We start from the raw sequence: 16,524 nt of genomic DNA, 5'->3' as shown, positions 1-16,524 counted from the left end.
TAGAACATTAAAGTGTCAATCTGGATTGGAACATGAGCGTCATTAGCCCTCCCCCTAGGGAGGATTTTAGCTCATAGTCATGATGGATGATTAAATGATCTTATTGTATATAATAAATAAGTAAATGAAGAACAGGAATTAAACTTGAAAAGAAATGACTTTTATTAAGTTAAAGGACTTACAGTACTGATGCTGGTATGAAAGTTACTGGAAAGGAAAACTATGTACTGGAAAATGAAACAACAAAATGAATACCTAAAAGTCCGGCCTCCCCATATTGAGGTCCCTCTCATATATATATATATATATATATATATATATATATATATATATATATATATATATATATATATCCAGCACTTTCATGTGAAGCCCCTAATTAAATGTTTTGTTTGTATTCAACTTGATAACACTCCAATACAAAGTTTGCCTTATTATGTATTAATTTGGTTTTGTCTTTTTGCTAAATCAATTCAAACATTGATTTGTTTACGTCTTTTCCTATTGCAAGGTCTCACACAATGACCATCATCACCACACCCGCCTATCTTGATTTCGTCATGCCTTTTGGACCCACTGAAGTAGGCCCGTCTTCGTGTCCGATGGCGGCCAGATTTTTGGTATTTTACAACTTTCTATCTTTGCGTAGAGCTCGTTGCCAGTCGATTACGGCGGATCACTTTTCCAAACTTCGGGCGTCGTCGGGTTTGAAAGATGTGAGTTTAGGAAGTTTTCTTTGCTTCTTTATACATAGACCCGATTACGACTTTGGTTTGTGTCCTTTTTGAAATCTTGGCTCTAGTAGGGCTTTGTTGGACTTCACTAGTGGCGAGTGGGAAGACTTCAAGTATTCCGTATTCCGTATTTTGATCGTATTTTATCATCATATTCACGTTAAGCTGCAGAAAGAAACGCAAAAGTCACGAAAATATAATTATTTCATGATTATTAAACACATAATTAACCAAAATGCCTCTGAGGGTTTAATATTACATTTTTGGGTGCTTATCAAAAATATGAAGAAAAAAGAAAGTTACTCCCATGTTGATTCACCCCTTCTTTCTCATATCATCGGATCCTAAACAAATGGCTTGAATTGAAGTATGCTTAGTAGTTTGTATTGGGTTTGGAAGTTGTTCATCTTAGATCTTTGAAGAGAAGAAGTGTGATGGAGAATAACTAAACCTTTTCTTTGATTTTCATTTGTTCTTTGTATGGTTTTGGTGTATGAAAATGTAGACAACTAGTTATTGAGGGTTTGAGGATTAAAACATGAATACTATAGTTTTTTTATGTGTACAAACATGAAAACCTAAATATAAAAAGGTAGCTTGCATGGTTAGCAAGTTATACTCATTTTTTTTTATTCAAATGAGTATAACCAACTTTGATGTGTTGAATGAATTAATAAGAAGTTGTTTTGAAGAAATATTTTGATAAGTAACAAAATTAAACAAATGGAAGAAAACCAACTAGATTCAACAAAGCTTGAAGCTTTAAAACAATGAAAATGGAAAACAATAAGAAAAACTATTTAACTACTCCTACTCTTAATTACTTACACCACTCCTCACTAGCCTACCCTAACTAACCTACCTATTTTGTGGGCATCTCTACACTTATATATGTGTAGAGATGTACAAGTTTGCCCTCCTCATATCATATTCATCAAGCAACCTAATCTATAACCTTTTTATGCCTTCTTTGAGTGGATAAGATCAAGCCTTTTTGGGCCCAAGCACATGTCTTTGGAAATTTGGGTATTTGGTCTTTTGAAACTTTAGTTGCTTAGCCATTGTCTTGCAAATGGTCGAGCCCTTGGTCCCTGAAGTCTTAGAGTGTTTTCTGAGCATTTGAGTTTTTGAACCCTTGAGTTGACTTTGATTGTTGACTGTTGACTTTTTGTCACTTTTCCATATTTGTTCCATAAGGTCCATTTTAGGCTATTTTTGCCTCTTGAACACGTCTTTTGAGATATTTGGGCTTTAGCCCTGTCAATTAAACTAATAAAGTTGAGACCCCTACCAATAGACGTTTGCCACGTAGGTGATGGTTGATACATCACACCCTCTTTGGCATGGCGAACAAAGTTCATATGATAAAGAAAGTGAACTGATAAAAATGAGTGGCAAAGCGGTATATGAAACATTAGCACAAAGAGAAAAATTAACGTGGCAGTGAAAAGAAATACATTATATAGCAAATGAAATAAAAAACGAGTGAAGAAAAAAGAAATAATTTCAAACTAATTTATCTGGGGATGCAATGTAGTTAATTGAGAAAGGTTGAAGTGAGAATTGAAATAGGTGCAAAAAAAAACAAAACAAAACAAAAAAGATGGCAAAAATTGTATCGAAATAATTACTAAATAATAAAATTGACATTAACTACGGCATGCCCATAAAAGATTCTCTTTTGGAATAGAAATTTAGAATTAAAGGTAGTGGCAGTAAAGTAATAATAAAGGAAAAAAACATTGAAAGAAGAATGAATTGGAGTAAGAAGTGGATTTGGAATCGGACGAAGAACGACAAAATGGAATACTAATGGGAATTGAAGTCGAACTTAATAACAGTATTGTATCTCCACACAACAGAGGTTTAAGACACAACATGAATCTATATAAGGGTGTGTTATATGTTCCAAAACTGTGAGTTCTCTATTTTCCTCTTTGTTAAAATTTGGATTTTTTTTTTCAATGACAAATTTTATAAATTCTTCATTATTTGTAATTGACAAAAAAGGTTTTCCTAAAACCAGATGTTAGTATGAGGGAGAGTTGCTAGAACACATACATGACACCTTTTTAATTTTCCTCCTTTTTGGAATATGTTTTACATGTTTGATTTTTGCAGTAGATCTTAAGAAATGAGGTCTGATTTTGACAGAGAAGTAACACTTGGACTACTAATAGAAATAAGAAAGACACAACATTAATCTATATAAATATGTTACAAAACAAGTTAGAAAAATATGAAGAAAATAGAAAGTTACTCCCATTTTGATTCACCCTTCTTCTCATATCATCAGATCCCCAGCAGCGGCGCCATTTGAAGTATGCTTAGTTGTTTGTATTAGGTTTTGAAATTGTTCATCTTAGATCTTTGAAGAGAGGAAGTGTGATGGATAATAACTAAACCTTTTCTTTGATTTTTATTTGTTCTTTGTATGGTTTTGGTGTAAGAAGATGTAGACAACTAGTTAATGAGGCTTTGAGGATTAAAACATGAATACTATAGTTGTTTTATGTGTAAAAGCATGAAGATCTAAATATGAAAAGGTAGCTTGGTTAGCAAGTTATACTCATTTGATTGATTCAAATGAGTATAACCAACTTTGATGTGTTGAATGAATGAATAAGCAGTTGTTTTGAAGAAATATTTTGATAAGTTACAAGATTAAATACTTTGAATAGAAGAAAACCAACTAAATTCAACAAAGCTTGAAACTTTAAAACAATAAAAATGGAAAAAAATAATAAAAACTATTTAATCTACTCCTACTCCTAATTACTTACACTACTTCTCACTAGCCTACCCTAACTAACCTACCTATTTTGTGGGCATCTCTATACTTATATATTTGTAGAGATGTACAAATTTGCCCTCCTCATATCTTATTCATCAAGCAACCTAATCTAGAACCTTCTTATGTCTTTTTTGAGTGGATAGGATCAACTTTTTTTGGGCCCAAGCCCATGTCTTTGGAAATTTGGGTATTTGGTATTTTGAAACTTTAGTTGCTTAGCAATTGTCTTGGAAAGGGTTAAGCCCTTGGTCTCTGAAGTCTTAGAGTGTTTCCTAGAGCATTTGAGTTTTTGGACCCTTGAGTTGACTTTGATTGTTGATTGTGACCTTGACTATTGACTTTTTGACACTTTTCCCCATTTCTTCTATGAGGTCCATTTTAGGCTTTTCTTGGCTTTAGAACACGTCTTTTGAGATATTTGGGTTTTAGCCCTGTCAATTAAACTAATAAAGTTGAGACTCCTACCAATGGACATTTGCCACGTAGGTGATGGTCGATACATCACACCCTCTTTGGCATGGCGAACGAAGTTCGTATGATAAAGAAAATGAACCGATAAAAATGAGTGGCAAAGCAATATATGAAACATTAGCACAAAAAGAAAAATTAACGTGGCAGTGAAAAGAAATACATGATATAGCGAATGAAATAAAAAACGAGTGAAGAAAAAAGAAATAATTTCAAACTAATTTATATGGAGATGCAATGTAGTTAATTGAGAAAGGTTGAAGTGAGAATTGAAATAGGTGCAAAAAAAATAAAAATGATGGCAAAAATTGTATCAAAATAATTACTAAATAATAAAATTGACATTAACTAAACATGCCCGTAGAATATTCTCTTTTGGAATAGAAATTTAGAATTAAAGGTAGTGGCAGTAAAGTAATAATAAAGGAAAAATACACTGAAAGAAGAATGAATTGGAGTAAGAAGTGGATTTGGAATCAGACATATAATGACAAAATGAAATACTAATGGGAATTGAAGTTGAACTTAATAACAATATTTTATCTCCACACAATAAAGATATAATACACAACATGAATCTATATAAGGGTGTGTTATATGTTCCAAAACTGTGAGTTCTCTATCTTTTTCTTTGTTAAAATTTATTTTTTTTTTTTTTTTTTTCAATAACAATTTTTCAAAATTCTTCATTGTTTGTAATTGCCAAAAAAAGTTTTTCCTAAAACTAGATGTTAGTATGAAGGAGAGTTGCTAGAACACACACATGACACCTTTTTATTTTTCCTCATTTTTGGAATATGTTTTACAAGTTTGATTTTTGCAGTAGATCTTAAGAAATGAGGTCTGGTTTTGACATAATACTTGGACTACTAATAGGAATAAGAAATAGGAGAAAAAATAATTGAAAGAATTGAATTAAAGGTAGTGGTAGTAAAGTAATAATAGGAACCTTGAAATAATGTTTTGCAGTGATAATAGGGGAAAAAAGAATTGAAAGAATGAATTGGAATAAGAAGTTGACCCTTGGATAATCATAATCGGACGTAATTGGTGAAAGGAAAGTCAACAAGGACAAAAAGAAATAATAATGGGAATTGAAGTTGAACTTAAAATTTTACTAATGGAAAGGAAAGGAAATAAAGAAAGTGGTCCACTCGGGAAAGGAATGGAATGGAATGGAATGGAAAGAGTTTTAAATATAAATCAAGTAATCTCGACAACAAATTTACTCCGAGTAGCACTTGTACTACTAATTAGAATGAGAAAGAGTGAACATGACATCTTTATACATATGTTCCACAACTAGTGTGAGTTCTCTATCTTCTTCTTCGTTAAAATTTGGATTTTTTTTTTTTTGTTTTTCAATAACAACATTTAGAAATTCTTCATTGTTTGTAATTGCCAAATAACAGTTTGATCGCATTTTTGCAGTAGATCTTAAGAAATGAGGTCTGGTTTTGACAGAGAAGTATTTTGGAGAAAGGGAAGGGTAATTGCCAAAGGGAGATGGATGAATGAAGGCACATTACATCCGAACAGAAAAAGAAGAAGACAGTCGCAGGTATTTTCCCCCAACAAAAAAAGATTAAAGTCGATTGTAGTAGTTTTAGCTGAGAAAGAAATTAGTACAACCTCCTTCCCCAATTGGTTGGAACTTCCAGACCAACTTCTAGAGGTGATACTCAATAAGTTGACCTTCATCAGCGATCGCATTCGGTTTTGTGCTGTTTGCCACCCATGGAAACGTGTCTATTGCCGCCATAATGGTCTCTATCATTGTCTACCACCCCAACTTCCAATGCTTTTAATTCCCAACCACAATAAAGATAAGTTAAGTTTGTACAACCGTTTTTCTACTGGAAGGAGAAGAAAGATGTATGACTTGGAGGAGATACGTTTACCGTTTAATAGTCACTGTATAGGTTCAAGTCAAGGATGGCTTGCTATTGAGGAGGCGCAGGGTATTAAACAAACAAGCTCAATTCGTTTGCTTAATCCATTCTTGGCTGTGAATAATGACATCTGTTTGCCATTACTTACACCAACACCGTCTGAACCATGGTCTTCAAAAATCAACAAAATTGTTTTGTCTGCCAATCCAGCATCAACTTCTGATTATGTAGTTATGGCAATTCATAGTGCTCCTTCAGTGCTGGCCTTTTGGAGATTCGGTGATGAAGCTTGGACCAGAATAGACTGCCTAGAAGCATTTGATGATATTATATACTACAAACACCAGTTTTATGCTGTCAACAGCTCAGGACAATTGCTGCTCTGTGACATATCCTCCCTCATCCGCTTGTGAGACTTGTTGCAGAATCCCCACCACTTACTGGCCCAAATGCAAAAGAATTATCTTGTGGAATTATCCGGGAATTTGTTGTGCATTTTTAGAGAAGTTCAGGATTTTAAATGGAAAACCACTGGGTGCAAAGTCTTCAAGCTCGATCCAAGCAAGTTAGTCTGGAAGAAGTTGGAGAGCTTGTGTGGTCATATCTTGTTCTTAGGCGGTATTTCTTCAATGTCTGTCTCAACTTCACATTTCCCTGGTTGCTGCAAATCGAATTGCATATATTTTGGTCATGATGCATGTAGTAAGCTAGGGTGGAAAGCGTCGTGTTTTGACACCGTAGTCTTCTATTTAGAAGATGGAAGCTTTGAACGACTTGTCCCCCCGATGTGCAAGTACAGCCCTTTATGGATTGAGCCGAAACTACACAGCTGCTGAGGTTGGAGCCTGTCTTTCTCCAGAGGCTTGATGTTGGTGATGGAGCTCAAGTTCAGTTCTGTTGAATTGTGCAGTTGTTTTTATTTGTCCTCTTATGGTTTTTCGGTGGCCAAATGTGATTGGAGAGCACTTAGAGAAGGAAAAATAACAAAGTAGGTTGGTGTAAGTTGATATGCACTCAACATATACACCCTAGAGCTGCCAGCACTGTATGGAAATTAATCCAAAAAGCTGCACCTTCTGATGATAGGGTTAAGAAGGCTGGGGCCAGAACTGCATCAAGGTGTTGTCTGTGCAGAATCAGCTGAACATCTGATGTGGGACTGCCCTCTAGTTAGATAGCTGTGGTCATGGGGTGCAGGGGTTTTTGAGGTCAGGGTTGGCAGACATAGACCCAAGGAATTTTATGGCTGCAGTGAAGACTAAGAAGTCCATTGATAAAGGACTCATGGGATGCTGCTGTGGTGCAAATAATGGTTCGGGTTTGGAAAACAAGGAATAAATCTGAGAAGCATCAGCTAAGAAGAGAAGTTCTGCAGGGAATCAGTGGCCCCTTGGTTAAGGCTATTATGTTTAACACTGAACACCGACCTGAATTTTCTTCACAGACTTCGGGTTCAAGTGTAAACCTAGAGCTGCTCCTATTATCAGAGAAGTCATGTGGTTACTGCCACAATGTAATGAGAAATAGATTAATACAGATGGCCTTCTTTTGGCAATCCAGGCAGTAGTGGAGCTGGAGCTATATTCAGGGATAGTAACAATCAGATCATTGGTGTCTTGGCACAATGATTAGCGGTTGCAACAAAAAGGTACATGGCTATCATTCTTGCAGTGGAGTGTGCAATACAAAGGAACTGGAGCCAGATTTGGATTGAATGCGATTGTAAATCGTGGTATTCGGTTTAAATGGAGAGGGAACTCACCTTGGAACATCAGAGCTAGATGGAAGAGGGCATCCTCAATGCTTACCAGCTGGAGACTAACACACTTGGCGGGTGGCGTACTTTGGTCAGGTTCTATGGAGTGACACTAGACCACTTATTTGAGTTATTTCGGATTCTGCTGAGTCAGTTGTAATGTAACAAACATTCTTCGATTCTAAAACAATTCTTTTTTTTTTTTTTTTTTTTTTTTTTCACTTTCATTAGCATATAGCGAAAAGTTGATACAATTCAGACTGACCCTGTTTAAAACTAGACTTAACAGACATAGGCACCTCCCCATTACGAGCTAACTGCATACTAGACTTGGCTGTATCAGCCAAAAGGTGGGCATGGTGAAGCAGCCTTCTAGGACAAAAAACACATTTACGAAAACTTAAAGTGGCCTTTAGAGCCACAGTTTCTAGCAAAAGACTCGATAGACTCCAAGAGATATCAGGTATGGTAGCCGTTTGTGCAAGAGGACAGCCTGACTGGAGTGAGCTATGATGATTAGAACGAGAGCTCTTCCTTATTAGTTGCATGTTTGTCGTAACTTCAGAAGCTATTATGACACGGTAGATCATCTGGGTCGTACCGGTTTCTTGTAGGAAGCAGGAGACATGATACTACTACACTACTACACCTGTAGCTTCAGAAGCTATCACATGGGAGCATTACTTGGGGCTTGTCGGATCCATCGAGATACAGAACTCAGAGAAAGAATCAGAAAACTAACTAGAGAACTAGATCCTGTGACTAATGTAGGTTGTCATGTCCTACTTTCATGTATTCTGCCTCCGGCAGATGGACTGAAGCAAAGATAGTAGGGGAAAAAGTTGAATACACATTCCTAAAGGCATTTTTTTTTTCCGCTAATTCTTGAAGGCAGATTTCGATGTAGCAGTCGGAATTGATAACTGATAGAACCTTTAAAGTTAAATGGGTGCGCAGTGGCCATGGGAATACTGCTTCTAAAAAGTAACAATACAAGTCAAAGTACTAAATGAATACACATTCATGAACGTCAATCACATTTTAATTTGTATGAAATGTAAGACTCAATTTACATTTTTGAAGTATTTGAACTGTTTGTGTGGCATCTGCTGCCAATGTATCTGCGGCTGACAGATAAGGAATCTTAGCATGTATAAATTTGTACTGTTTGGGAGGACATTTAACAGAAGTACAAGTATCATGAATTCATGCCTTGCTAGATACTTAGATGGAGTATGCCTACTGCTCCTTGCCTCTTGTTCCTTTGCTTCCTTCACCAATCTGTTGAGCCTCCTCTTTTTCAGGCGATCTAGACCTACGCCGAGGTGATGGAAACCTCCACCTGGGGGAAGGGATCCTATATCCATATGCTCTTCGCTGGACAGGAACTCGTCGAACACGCCAAGGGGACCTGCGATGTAGAGAACAACTTTCAGGACTACTATTGCACATTGGAGAATCAATCGAATGTGAAAAGAACCAGAGATATAAGAGGTATAATAGCTTGATTAAAAAAAACTGTCACGTACTGATATCTTTGCCTAAGGGAGTGCAATCTCCTCTGCTCGGGCGATGTAGACCTATGTCGAGGTGGTGGAAACCTCCACCTGGCGGAAGGGATCCTATATCCATATGCTCTTCGCTGAACAGGAACCTGTTGATCACGCCAAGAGGACCTGCGACATAAAACATTGGGAAATCAATCACATATGAAAAGAACCAGAGATATAAAAGGTATAATAACTTGATTAAAAAAACTGTCACGTACCGATATCTTTGCCCAAGGGATTGCAATCTCTTCTGCTTGGGCGATCTATACCTATGTCGAGGTGATGGAGGCTTCCATCTGGGAGAAGAGGGTCTATACCTGTATGGAATTTGTGACCTGCGATGTAGAGGAGGAGATTCACGTCTTGGCGATGGTGACCTATGTATGTCTATACAAGGAGATCTCTATCGCATTGGACTTGGTGATCTAGGTCTCCTCGGATAGTGTGATCGTCTCAGAGGAGGCGCAATCTCTGACTGTCGCGGGTGATCTCTGCCTTAACGGTGATCTGAACCTCCCACTTGATCTCAAAGTTTTAGTTATACTCAATTTTTGGCTGTCACTGAAACAGAAGTTGCAGAAACTAATCAAGCTTTGGATCTACTAAAGCAAAATAAGTAAAAAGGATATTTGAAAAGTGGGGAGTTAAAGTTGAGATTTACCTTCCACTGGGTGAATACTCCTGCAAATGATCCAACAAGAAGACACAATAAGCAAATTGTATAGGTTTAAAACCGGGAACACACTTCGACAGAAGAATAAGAAGAATATATAATATTAAACTACAGAATTGGAAAGTATACAACTCATGTAAGGCTTCAAACCTTCAGTTGCTTTGAGTTAACAAAAAAAACGCATTTTGGGTCTCCAGCTTCTCAGAAAATAAACTTGGAAAAGGTGATTGTGTAGTTAATAAAGCTACAGTTACCTTGTGTTCCCTTTCAAGTGTCGTGACATTAAAAGCGAGCTTATCAGTCACTTCGACCACAGCACCTCGGTTACTTCTTCTCTGATATCCAGGAGCCGAGAAGATTGTCCAAACTTTGGCTTGTATCTTATCAACACCATTATCAGCAACCTAATCAACACAGATAATTAGAAAAACAAAAACTAGTGTGTTCAATACAAGAAATGATAGACAAAGTAGTACCGTACCTCATGGCCACGGAACATGTGGATTAAGCCATTTGCTTTAAGAAAATTTTCTGCTACATCATGTCCATAACTATTTGCTTTCCGATCTTTGTCAAAGATCCATCCAATTCCCCTGTGCGGATCAGCCCAGAGGATGTCACGCATGAAACCATTTTTAGGAACTGGCAACGGTCTGTTCACGTTATCAATTTGCCCTGGCTCAGCTAGATCCTTCGAGAGACCCCGTGCACACAAAATATTAATCCATCGATCAGTGCAGCAAGCGGTAGCATATCAAAGCAAGAATTTACTGATTCCCATACCATACGGGTTGACCGGTCTTCACACTCCTTCAAAAACCCATAACTTTCATTAATTCTTTCACTCTCATGGTTTCCTCTCAGTTAGTATACTGAACCCGGGAACTTAATCTTGTAGCAAAACAGCAGGACAGCCACCTCAATCGACTGCTTCCCTCTGTCCACGTAATCCCCTAAAAACAAGCACCGACAGTGGGGTGGATACCCTATCTTCTCAAAAAAATGTAACAAATCGGGAAACTGCCCGTGCAGGTCACCTGTTAAAGAAAATGGTTAGAATGGTTTGATAAACAACGATGGTGAACAGGAATTCTACTGGAAAAATAAAGAAGATAACTACGTACCCAAGACATGCACCGGGGTTTTAACCTGGAGAAGCGTACCCTCACTCAAGAGTACTTCAGAGCAGTGGTGACAAACAGATATAATTTCCTCGGGACTTACACAACACAGTTCTGGTGATGACTCCTCAAGCAGTCTTCTAATAATGTTATTGATGCTGTCCAAATTTCTCGGACTAACAAATGACATAGAACCATACATGAATTTCATATCCGAAGTCTTAAAAATATAGAGGGAATAAACAAGGACTTCGAAAAGTAACTAAGAAAGACACTTAGAAAAGCATACAATCCAAAAACTATTAAAATCTCAACTCTAGACTATCCATGACAGTTTTTTTTGTGATTGAAGATCACACGTGTTTGAAATCAGCTGAATATCTGGTATATTTTCTAAACCTTCTATTCAGATACTGAAGGGAATTGTTTCAGCAATTGAGGTGGTCGTCCTAACTGCAAATCATCGTTTTTGCTTCAAACATAAAGTTTACACTACGAGTGGAGGAGAAAGTCTTGAGACGGGTACCACTGGGGTGCAGCAAAAATTTACAAGAGAAGGGAGTTTGACAGAGTAATGCAGCAACTTGAGAAACGAAAAAGAACAATATGTGAACTGTCTACAGGGTATTAAACCTGATGATTAGAGTTATCCTGGAATTGATACCACAACTAAATGTGATTATGTTACTAATAGTTTTACCGAATCGTTTAACAAATAGGTATTAGATCTTAGAGACTATCTCATTGGGAAAACTGCAGAGAAACGCCAAATCATGCTGATGAGTTGCAAGAAAATTTGTAAGACGGAAAATGGTGATCCACCTGTCACAGCCCGAATTTCTAAACAATAACAAAGTGAATATTTGAAATATAATTATCTCAAACATCAATAGGTTCACTTGTTTAAAAACCCGGAGAATACTATACATACAAACCCTAATATCCATGTCATAAAAGAAACAACTTAAATAACAATAATCCCAACAATTATCCGCAATCTCTTTATTAAGATAACATCCTTCCAAATAAAACATCAAAACAAACTCTCCAAATAAAATTCATCACTACCATGTCCTTATGCCATGAAAAAAGTAAACTACTTTATTACATTCTTCCAACCAAGAAAAATCAAACCTAAAAGAAAAACTAACGGACCGCTCGGGCACCGAATCCCAATCACACGCGGCGGTAGGTTTGCCTTCCACCTATGTTCCCAAGAACACACCCACATTGCCAAAAACAAAGTTAAACACATGGGACAAATTGAATTTCTTTGGTATGAGTAGACTAAACACATATAAACATTTCAAATTCTTACTTATCCCACTAACACTTTAAATCTATCATAACTTTAACCATTCTCAAGCTTTGAAGAAAGGCGGTAGTTAAGTCATCTCAAACGGCATAGTTTCTTCCCAAGCAAAACTTCCATTTTATTAACCTCCATTTTATTAACTCATTCTAATAACTCCCTTTTAATATCTAAATAATTAAATTACACTTACCGATATCAATTTGTATAAGGGTAGGACCGTCCCCTGCACAAAATATTATTAAGTCCTACCCCTCCGCAAAGAAAGTTAGAACTTGTATATATAACGGATGTAGATATTCTATATGTATTCAAAGGTAAACCCAAGCCTTTAATTATAAACAAATCAATTTCTCTTGTCAATTCTTTCGATTACTTTTCTTATACACCCACCCTTTAGTACCTACTCCACGATTTGCACTCCACACATTTGCCAAATCACACATTTCGTGTGCCTCTCTCCCACCAAATACCACAATATCATAGCCATCTGCGGGCTTTCATACACATATTTCACGGCCTCTTTGGGCACAAAAACTCGGTCATTCATGGCACATTCAATGAATACCTTAGGTCATTCATACATTCAAGGAATACCTATCATATCACTAACGGGCCATTCATGGCACATTCAATGAATGCCCGGGTCATTCCTACCACATTCAAGGAATACCCAATCCTACATTCCGTACATTCAAAGGAATACAACTAATCCATGGTAGAAATATCTTAGTTCCCTTCTTTAAATTATCTACAATGATTTGGTCATTCATGACACATTCAATGAATACCGGGTCATTCATGGACATTCAATGAATACCCTTATATAACACTAACGGGCCATTTATGGCACATTCAATAAATGCCCACCTACATATGACTTCATCGACCATAAACTCAATTCTAAAACTTGAGGTGGAGAGTTCTAAAAGGGTGCGGTAAAGTTTTGTTTACGATTATTGTATTTTATTGTATATATTATTTCAGAGAGCGTGGGAATATCTTGATTCAATTAATTTTGGTTTCTGGCGTTATTAATTTCATGAATGTATAAGTGTCATAACGTTGTTGTATCGCGAAAAGATCGAAAAATCACAAAGCAATAAATACACGCATACAAGTATATTTATAAAGGTCCTAGCCTAAGGTCAAAACCGTTAATAGTCCTAGACTTATCCTATTAGACCGAATCATAATTTTAGGAAAAGTCAAATTTTCAGGTCAACTGGTCAAAGTCAACCCTGGTCAAAGTCAACAGTCAACTCTGGTCAAAGTCAACAGTCAACTCTGGTCAACCCGGCCTAAACTCCAAAAACCCAAAAGCCCAAATCCTAAGGCCCATAGTCTACTCTAAAAGTCAAAATTTAAAAATCCAAAACAAAAAGATAATAGCCCACGATTTTGGCCCAAGCCCAAAATCGTTTTTGGCTACTGTTCATCTCCTTCCTCTCCAATTTCAACCAACCACCACCGACCACCACACAGCCACCACCGGCCATCCATGGCAAAAAGAAACCCCGCGGTTTGGTTCAGGGAGAAAAACCCTATCTACCCATATCAACAATACTTGATTCTGTTATACTGCAAAAATCGACCGACGCCATTAAAGGTTGATTCAAGCTTCAATCACCCCTCTGCAAGACCCAAATCAACCCCAACCATCAACATAAACCCAACAACAACAGCAACAAAAGTCATACACAACAAACATTCCAAACAACACAAAAATTTAGGGCCGGTTTGGGTTCTTGTTTGAACGACCATTAATGGTCGTTCAAAGCTCTCACCGTTCATATAATAACATCCTCCACCTTTGCCGTCATTGCCCATTGCCCGGCAACCCACCAACAGTTCAGCGGTTTCAAATCTCCAATTCAAACAACAATCCCTAGCAACTTGATCTACATCACACCTCAACCCAAAACCCAATAAAACGGCTTACCCAAACTCCCAGAATAAAGCTTATATCCCATTATACCAATAAATAAATATCATTCAAATCATCTTTTTATTTCTTAAGTTTGTTTACGTACCCGACTAAAGTCGATCGACAAAGAACAAACTAACGAACGGTATGTAGAATGAGCAAGTATGTATAATAACATTGCCGAATAATCGAGCGTAAAGAAAATTTACAGGATTAGCCGATCATCGGACATTAAAGTTTTTTTAAACAGGACTTAGTAATATTGGTTGATTGGAAGATAAAAGATCTACTCACCATTAAAACCGAAAGCAAACTGAACGGCTCCAAAAAAGATTATCTTCCTTGATCCAAACTTTTTGATAAAATTTTCCTTTTTTTGTTTTTCCTAAAAACTCTACGTGAGAAACCCTTATTTTCTAGTTTCTTAAAACCTCCCCGTAAAACAAGGGTTTTAAACCTATCTACTTGCTTCGGGGGCTTTTTTTCCATACAACTGGATATCCTATTTACGTTTTCTATTTACATTATTATTATTATTACTATTAATATTATTATAGGAAATGCAATAAAAAGACGGGTGTTATACCACCGCCGAGAGGGAAAAAAAATAATTATAAAGAAGAAGAGGAAGAATGCGGCAGTTTATTGTGGAAGGCTCAAGTCTGGATATATTTTTTGTTGAGAATGTAGCAAAAGGATACATGCATGAATAAAGTTCTATACTTATATAAGTCATAAGTTATAACCATCGTCATTTAAGCCTGAATATGAGGTGCTTCCACCTCCATTGCAAATCCACCTTGAAGACTAAGGCTAGCAGGATAAGAGAAAACTACGCCCATATATTTTTCATAGATCTTGTACATTCCTGGTTAACTATGCATACAAAGAATCTTAAACAAACAGAAAAACTTAAAATTTAAAATAACACCATACCTAGTTGAATTATCTGATAAGTTAGGAGACTCCTCCATTTCTGAAAATTTCCTGATTCATTAAACATATGAAAAAATGTTAGATATGAGAAGGAGAGCATGAAAAAAAATCATTTCCTATAAGGCAATTACGTGTTACTGGAGCAGTAATCTTGTTCTTGACTACATATAATCAAGATTCAGGAAACTCCCACCTATTTCATGTCTATATAATCAAGATTCTCTTCAAGAGTCAAGACCAAATTAAAACAATAAAAAAGAAAACAAATGTATGAAGATTAGCCTGACCTGAAGACAAAGGCCAGGTGTATATAGTGTGATGTGGTGCTACTTCTTGTTCTTGAGAAAAGCAGATATCCAAGAACCTGTTTGAATAATGCATTCGCATCAAGAACAACGAAAAACTTGGTATGTTAAAAAAAAAAAATAAAGTAAATGAGTTCAAAAAGTAATGAATCTTGTACCTTGATTCCTTGAAGCTAAACGTCACAGAAACCACAGTTAAGTCCCGAAAGTTGACAAAGAGGGTAATGGGTTTCAGAGTAATGTTGTTATGGAGAAGAAGAGCAGTGAGTTGCAGTTTGAGAATTGAGAAACTGCAGTTTCTTGTTTCCTGTGTAAAACTTGTATACAATGTGGACTCTTTCTGTTTTTTTTTTTTCCTTTTTTTTAAAAACTGAGTGTTCCGCTTAAAAGTCGATTTGAGGTATTTGGGACTGTTGCGCAACGGTGCTAAATTATTTCTTGTGTGTTGATATTTCAGTTTTGGCCTACTACTTTTCGGTATATCTGCCAATACATGTTATCAGAAAATTAATAGTGTAGATGTATTCCTAATTCTTAATCCGATACAAAAAGTACTGTAGTTTGGTGCAAGGCCCAAAATATCGAATTCAGTGAATATTTCGATGTACCCAAAAACCGATATATAAATCGGAGATATCTATTTTTTTGTTGACCAGTCAAAATTTTGTTTTGTATGTCGATATATAGAAAATATCGTGGATTATATTGGTCAAAGTCAACAATATTTGGTCAAAGTCAACAATATCGATCAAAGTCAACAATTTATATCGGATATATCGTATATATCGGTCGATATATATCGTTATATTAGAAATTGCGATATATATCGGGAAAATAAGGATTCAATATTCGGTTGAGATATATCAAATATATCCATGTCGGTGTATCAAAAAAGCGATATATATCGGCGATATATCATATATATCGGTGATATTTTGGGCCTTGGTTTGGTGACCCCTAGTTTGGTTTGTGTAGGAGTTGTAATATTTAGGGAGCCTTTCTAGTTTTTTTTTTTTTTTTGGAAGAAACTAGAGATTAGGCCAACCTCGACCTACA

General features: G+C 36.3%; 1 protein-coding gene and 1 long non-coding RNA gene across 4 annotated transcripts; one reads left to right on the top strand and one right to left on the bottom strand.

Annotated features, from left to right (window-relative positions):
• Window positions 1-5,136: 5,136 nt before the first annotated feature.
• LOC147483540 (uncharacterized) lies at window positions 5,137-7,853 on the top strand. The gene is made up of 2 exons (XR_015205948.1): window positions 5,137-5,303; window positions 5,428-7,853. It is a non-coding gene; the product is annotated as an uncharacterized LOC147483540 (long non-coding RNA).
• Window positions 7,854-8,653: 800 nt separating this feature from the next.
• Window positions 8,654-15,869, bottom strand: LOC147483539 (uncharacterized). Of its 3 annotated transcripts, none has more exons than XM_086580385.1 (10): window positions 15,627-15,869; window positions 15,451-15,527; window positions 15,164-15,214; window positions 10,992-11,164; window positions 10,349-10,904; window positions 10,122-10,271; window positions 9,856-9,875; window positions 9,413-9,755; window positions 9,174-9,320; window positions 8,654-9,055 (listed from the first exon to the last, which is right to left on the bottom strand). In XM_086580385.1, the coding sequence occupies exons 5-8, from the start codon at window positions 10,490-10,492 to the stop codon at window positions 9,620-9,622; spliced, it is 450 nt and encodes a 149-aa protein (XP_086436511.1). In that variant the 5' UTR covers window positions 10,493-10,904; window positions 10,992-11,164; window positions 15,164-15,214; window positions 15,451-15,527; window positions 15,627-15,869; the 3' UTR covers window positions 8,654-9,055; window positions 9,174-9,320; window positions 9,413-9,619. The 3 variants fall into 3 exon arrangements, with proteins under 3 accessions (XP_086436511.1, XP_086436512.1, XP_086436513.1); XM_086580386.1 differs by having other exon boundaries at window positions 10,992-11,146; XM_086580387.1 differs by lacking the exons at window positions 15,164-15,214; window positions 15,451-15,527; window positions 15,627-15,869 and having other exon boundaries at window positions 10,992-11,810.
• Window positions 15,870-16,524: the final 655 nt, after the last annotated feature.

The sequence above is a fragment of the Coptis chinensis genome, chromosome 8 (genome assembly GCF_015680905.1).
Source record: "Coptis chinensis isolate HL-2020 chromosome 8, ASM1568090v1, whole genome shotgun sequence".
NCBI lineage: Eukaryota > Viridiplantae > Streptophyta > Magnoliopsida > Ranunculales > Ranunculaceae > Coptis > Coptis chinensis.
The sequence above is the reverse complement of the archived record's forward strand: the minus strand, read 5'-3'. Positions and strand labels throughout refer to the sequence as shown.

Excerpts from the sequence above, each read along its gene's own strand:
- LOC147483539 (XM_086580385.1), bottom strand. The coding sequence starts at position 10,492 with ATGCGTGACATCCTCTGGGCTGATCCGCACAGGGGAATTGGATGGATC. Across the intron at positions 10,272-10,348 it reads ACATGTTCCGTGGCCATGAG|GTTGCTGATAATGGTGTTGA; the intron begins GTACGGTACTAC and ends TGTGTTGATTAG. Across the intron at positions 9,756-9,855 it reads GAGTATTCACCCAGTGGAAG|TGACAGCCAAAAATTGAGTA; the intron begins GTAAATCTCAAC and ends CTTCTGTTTCAG.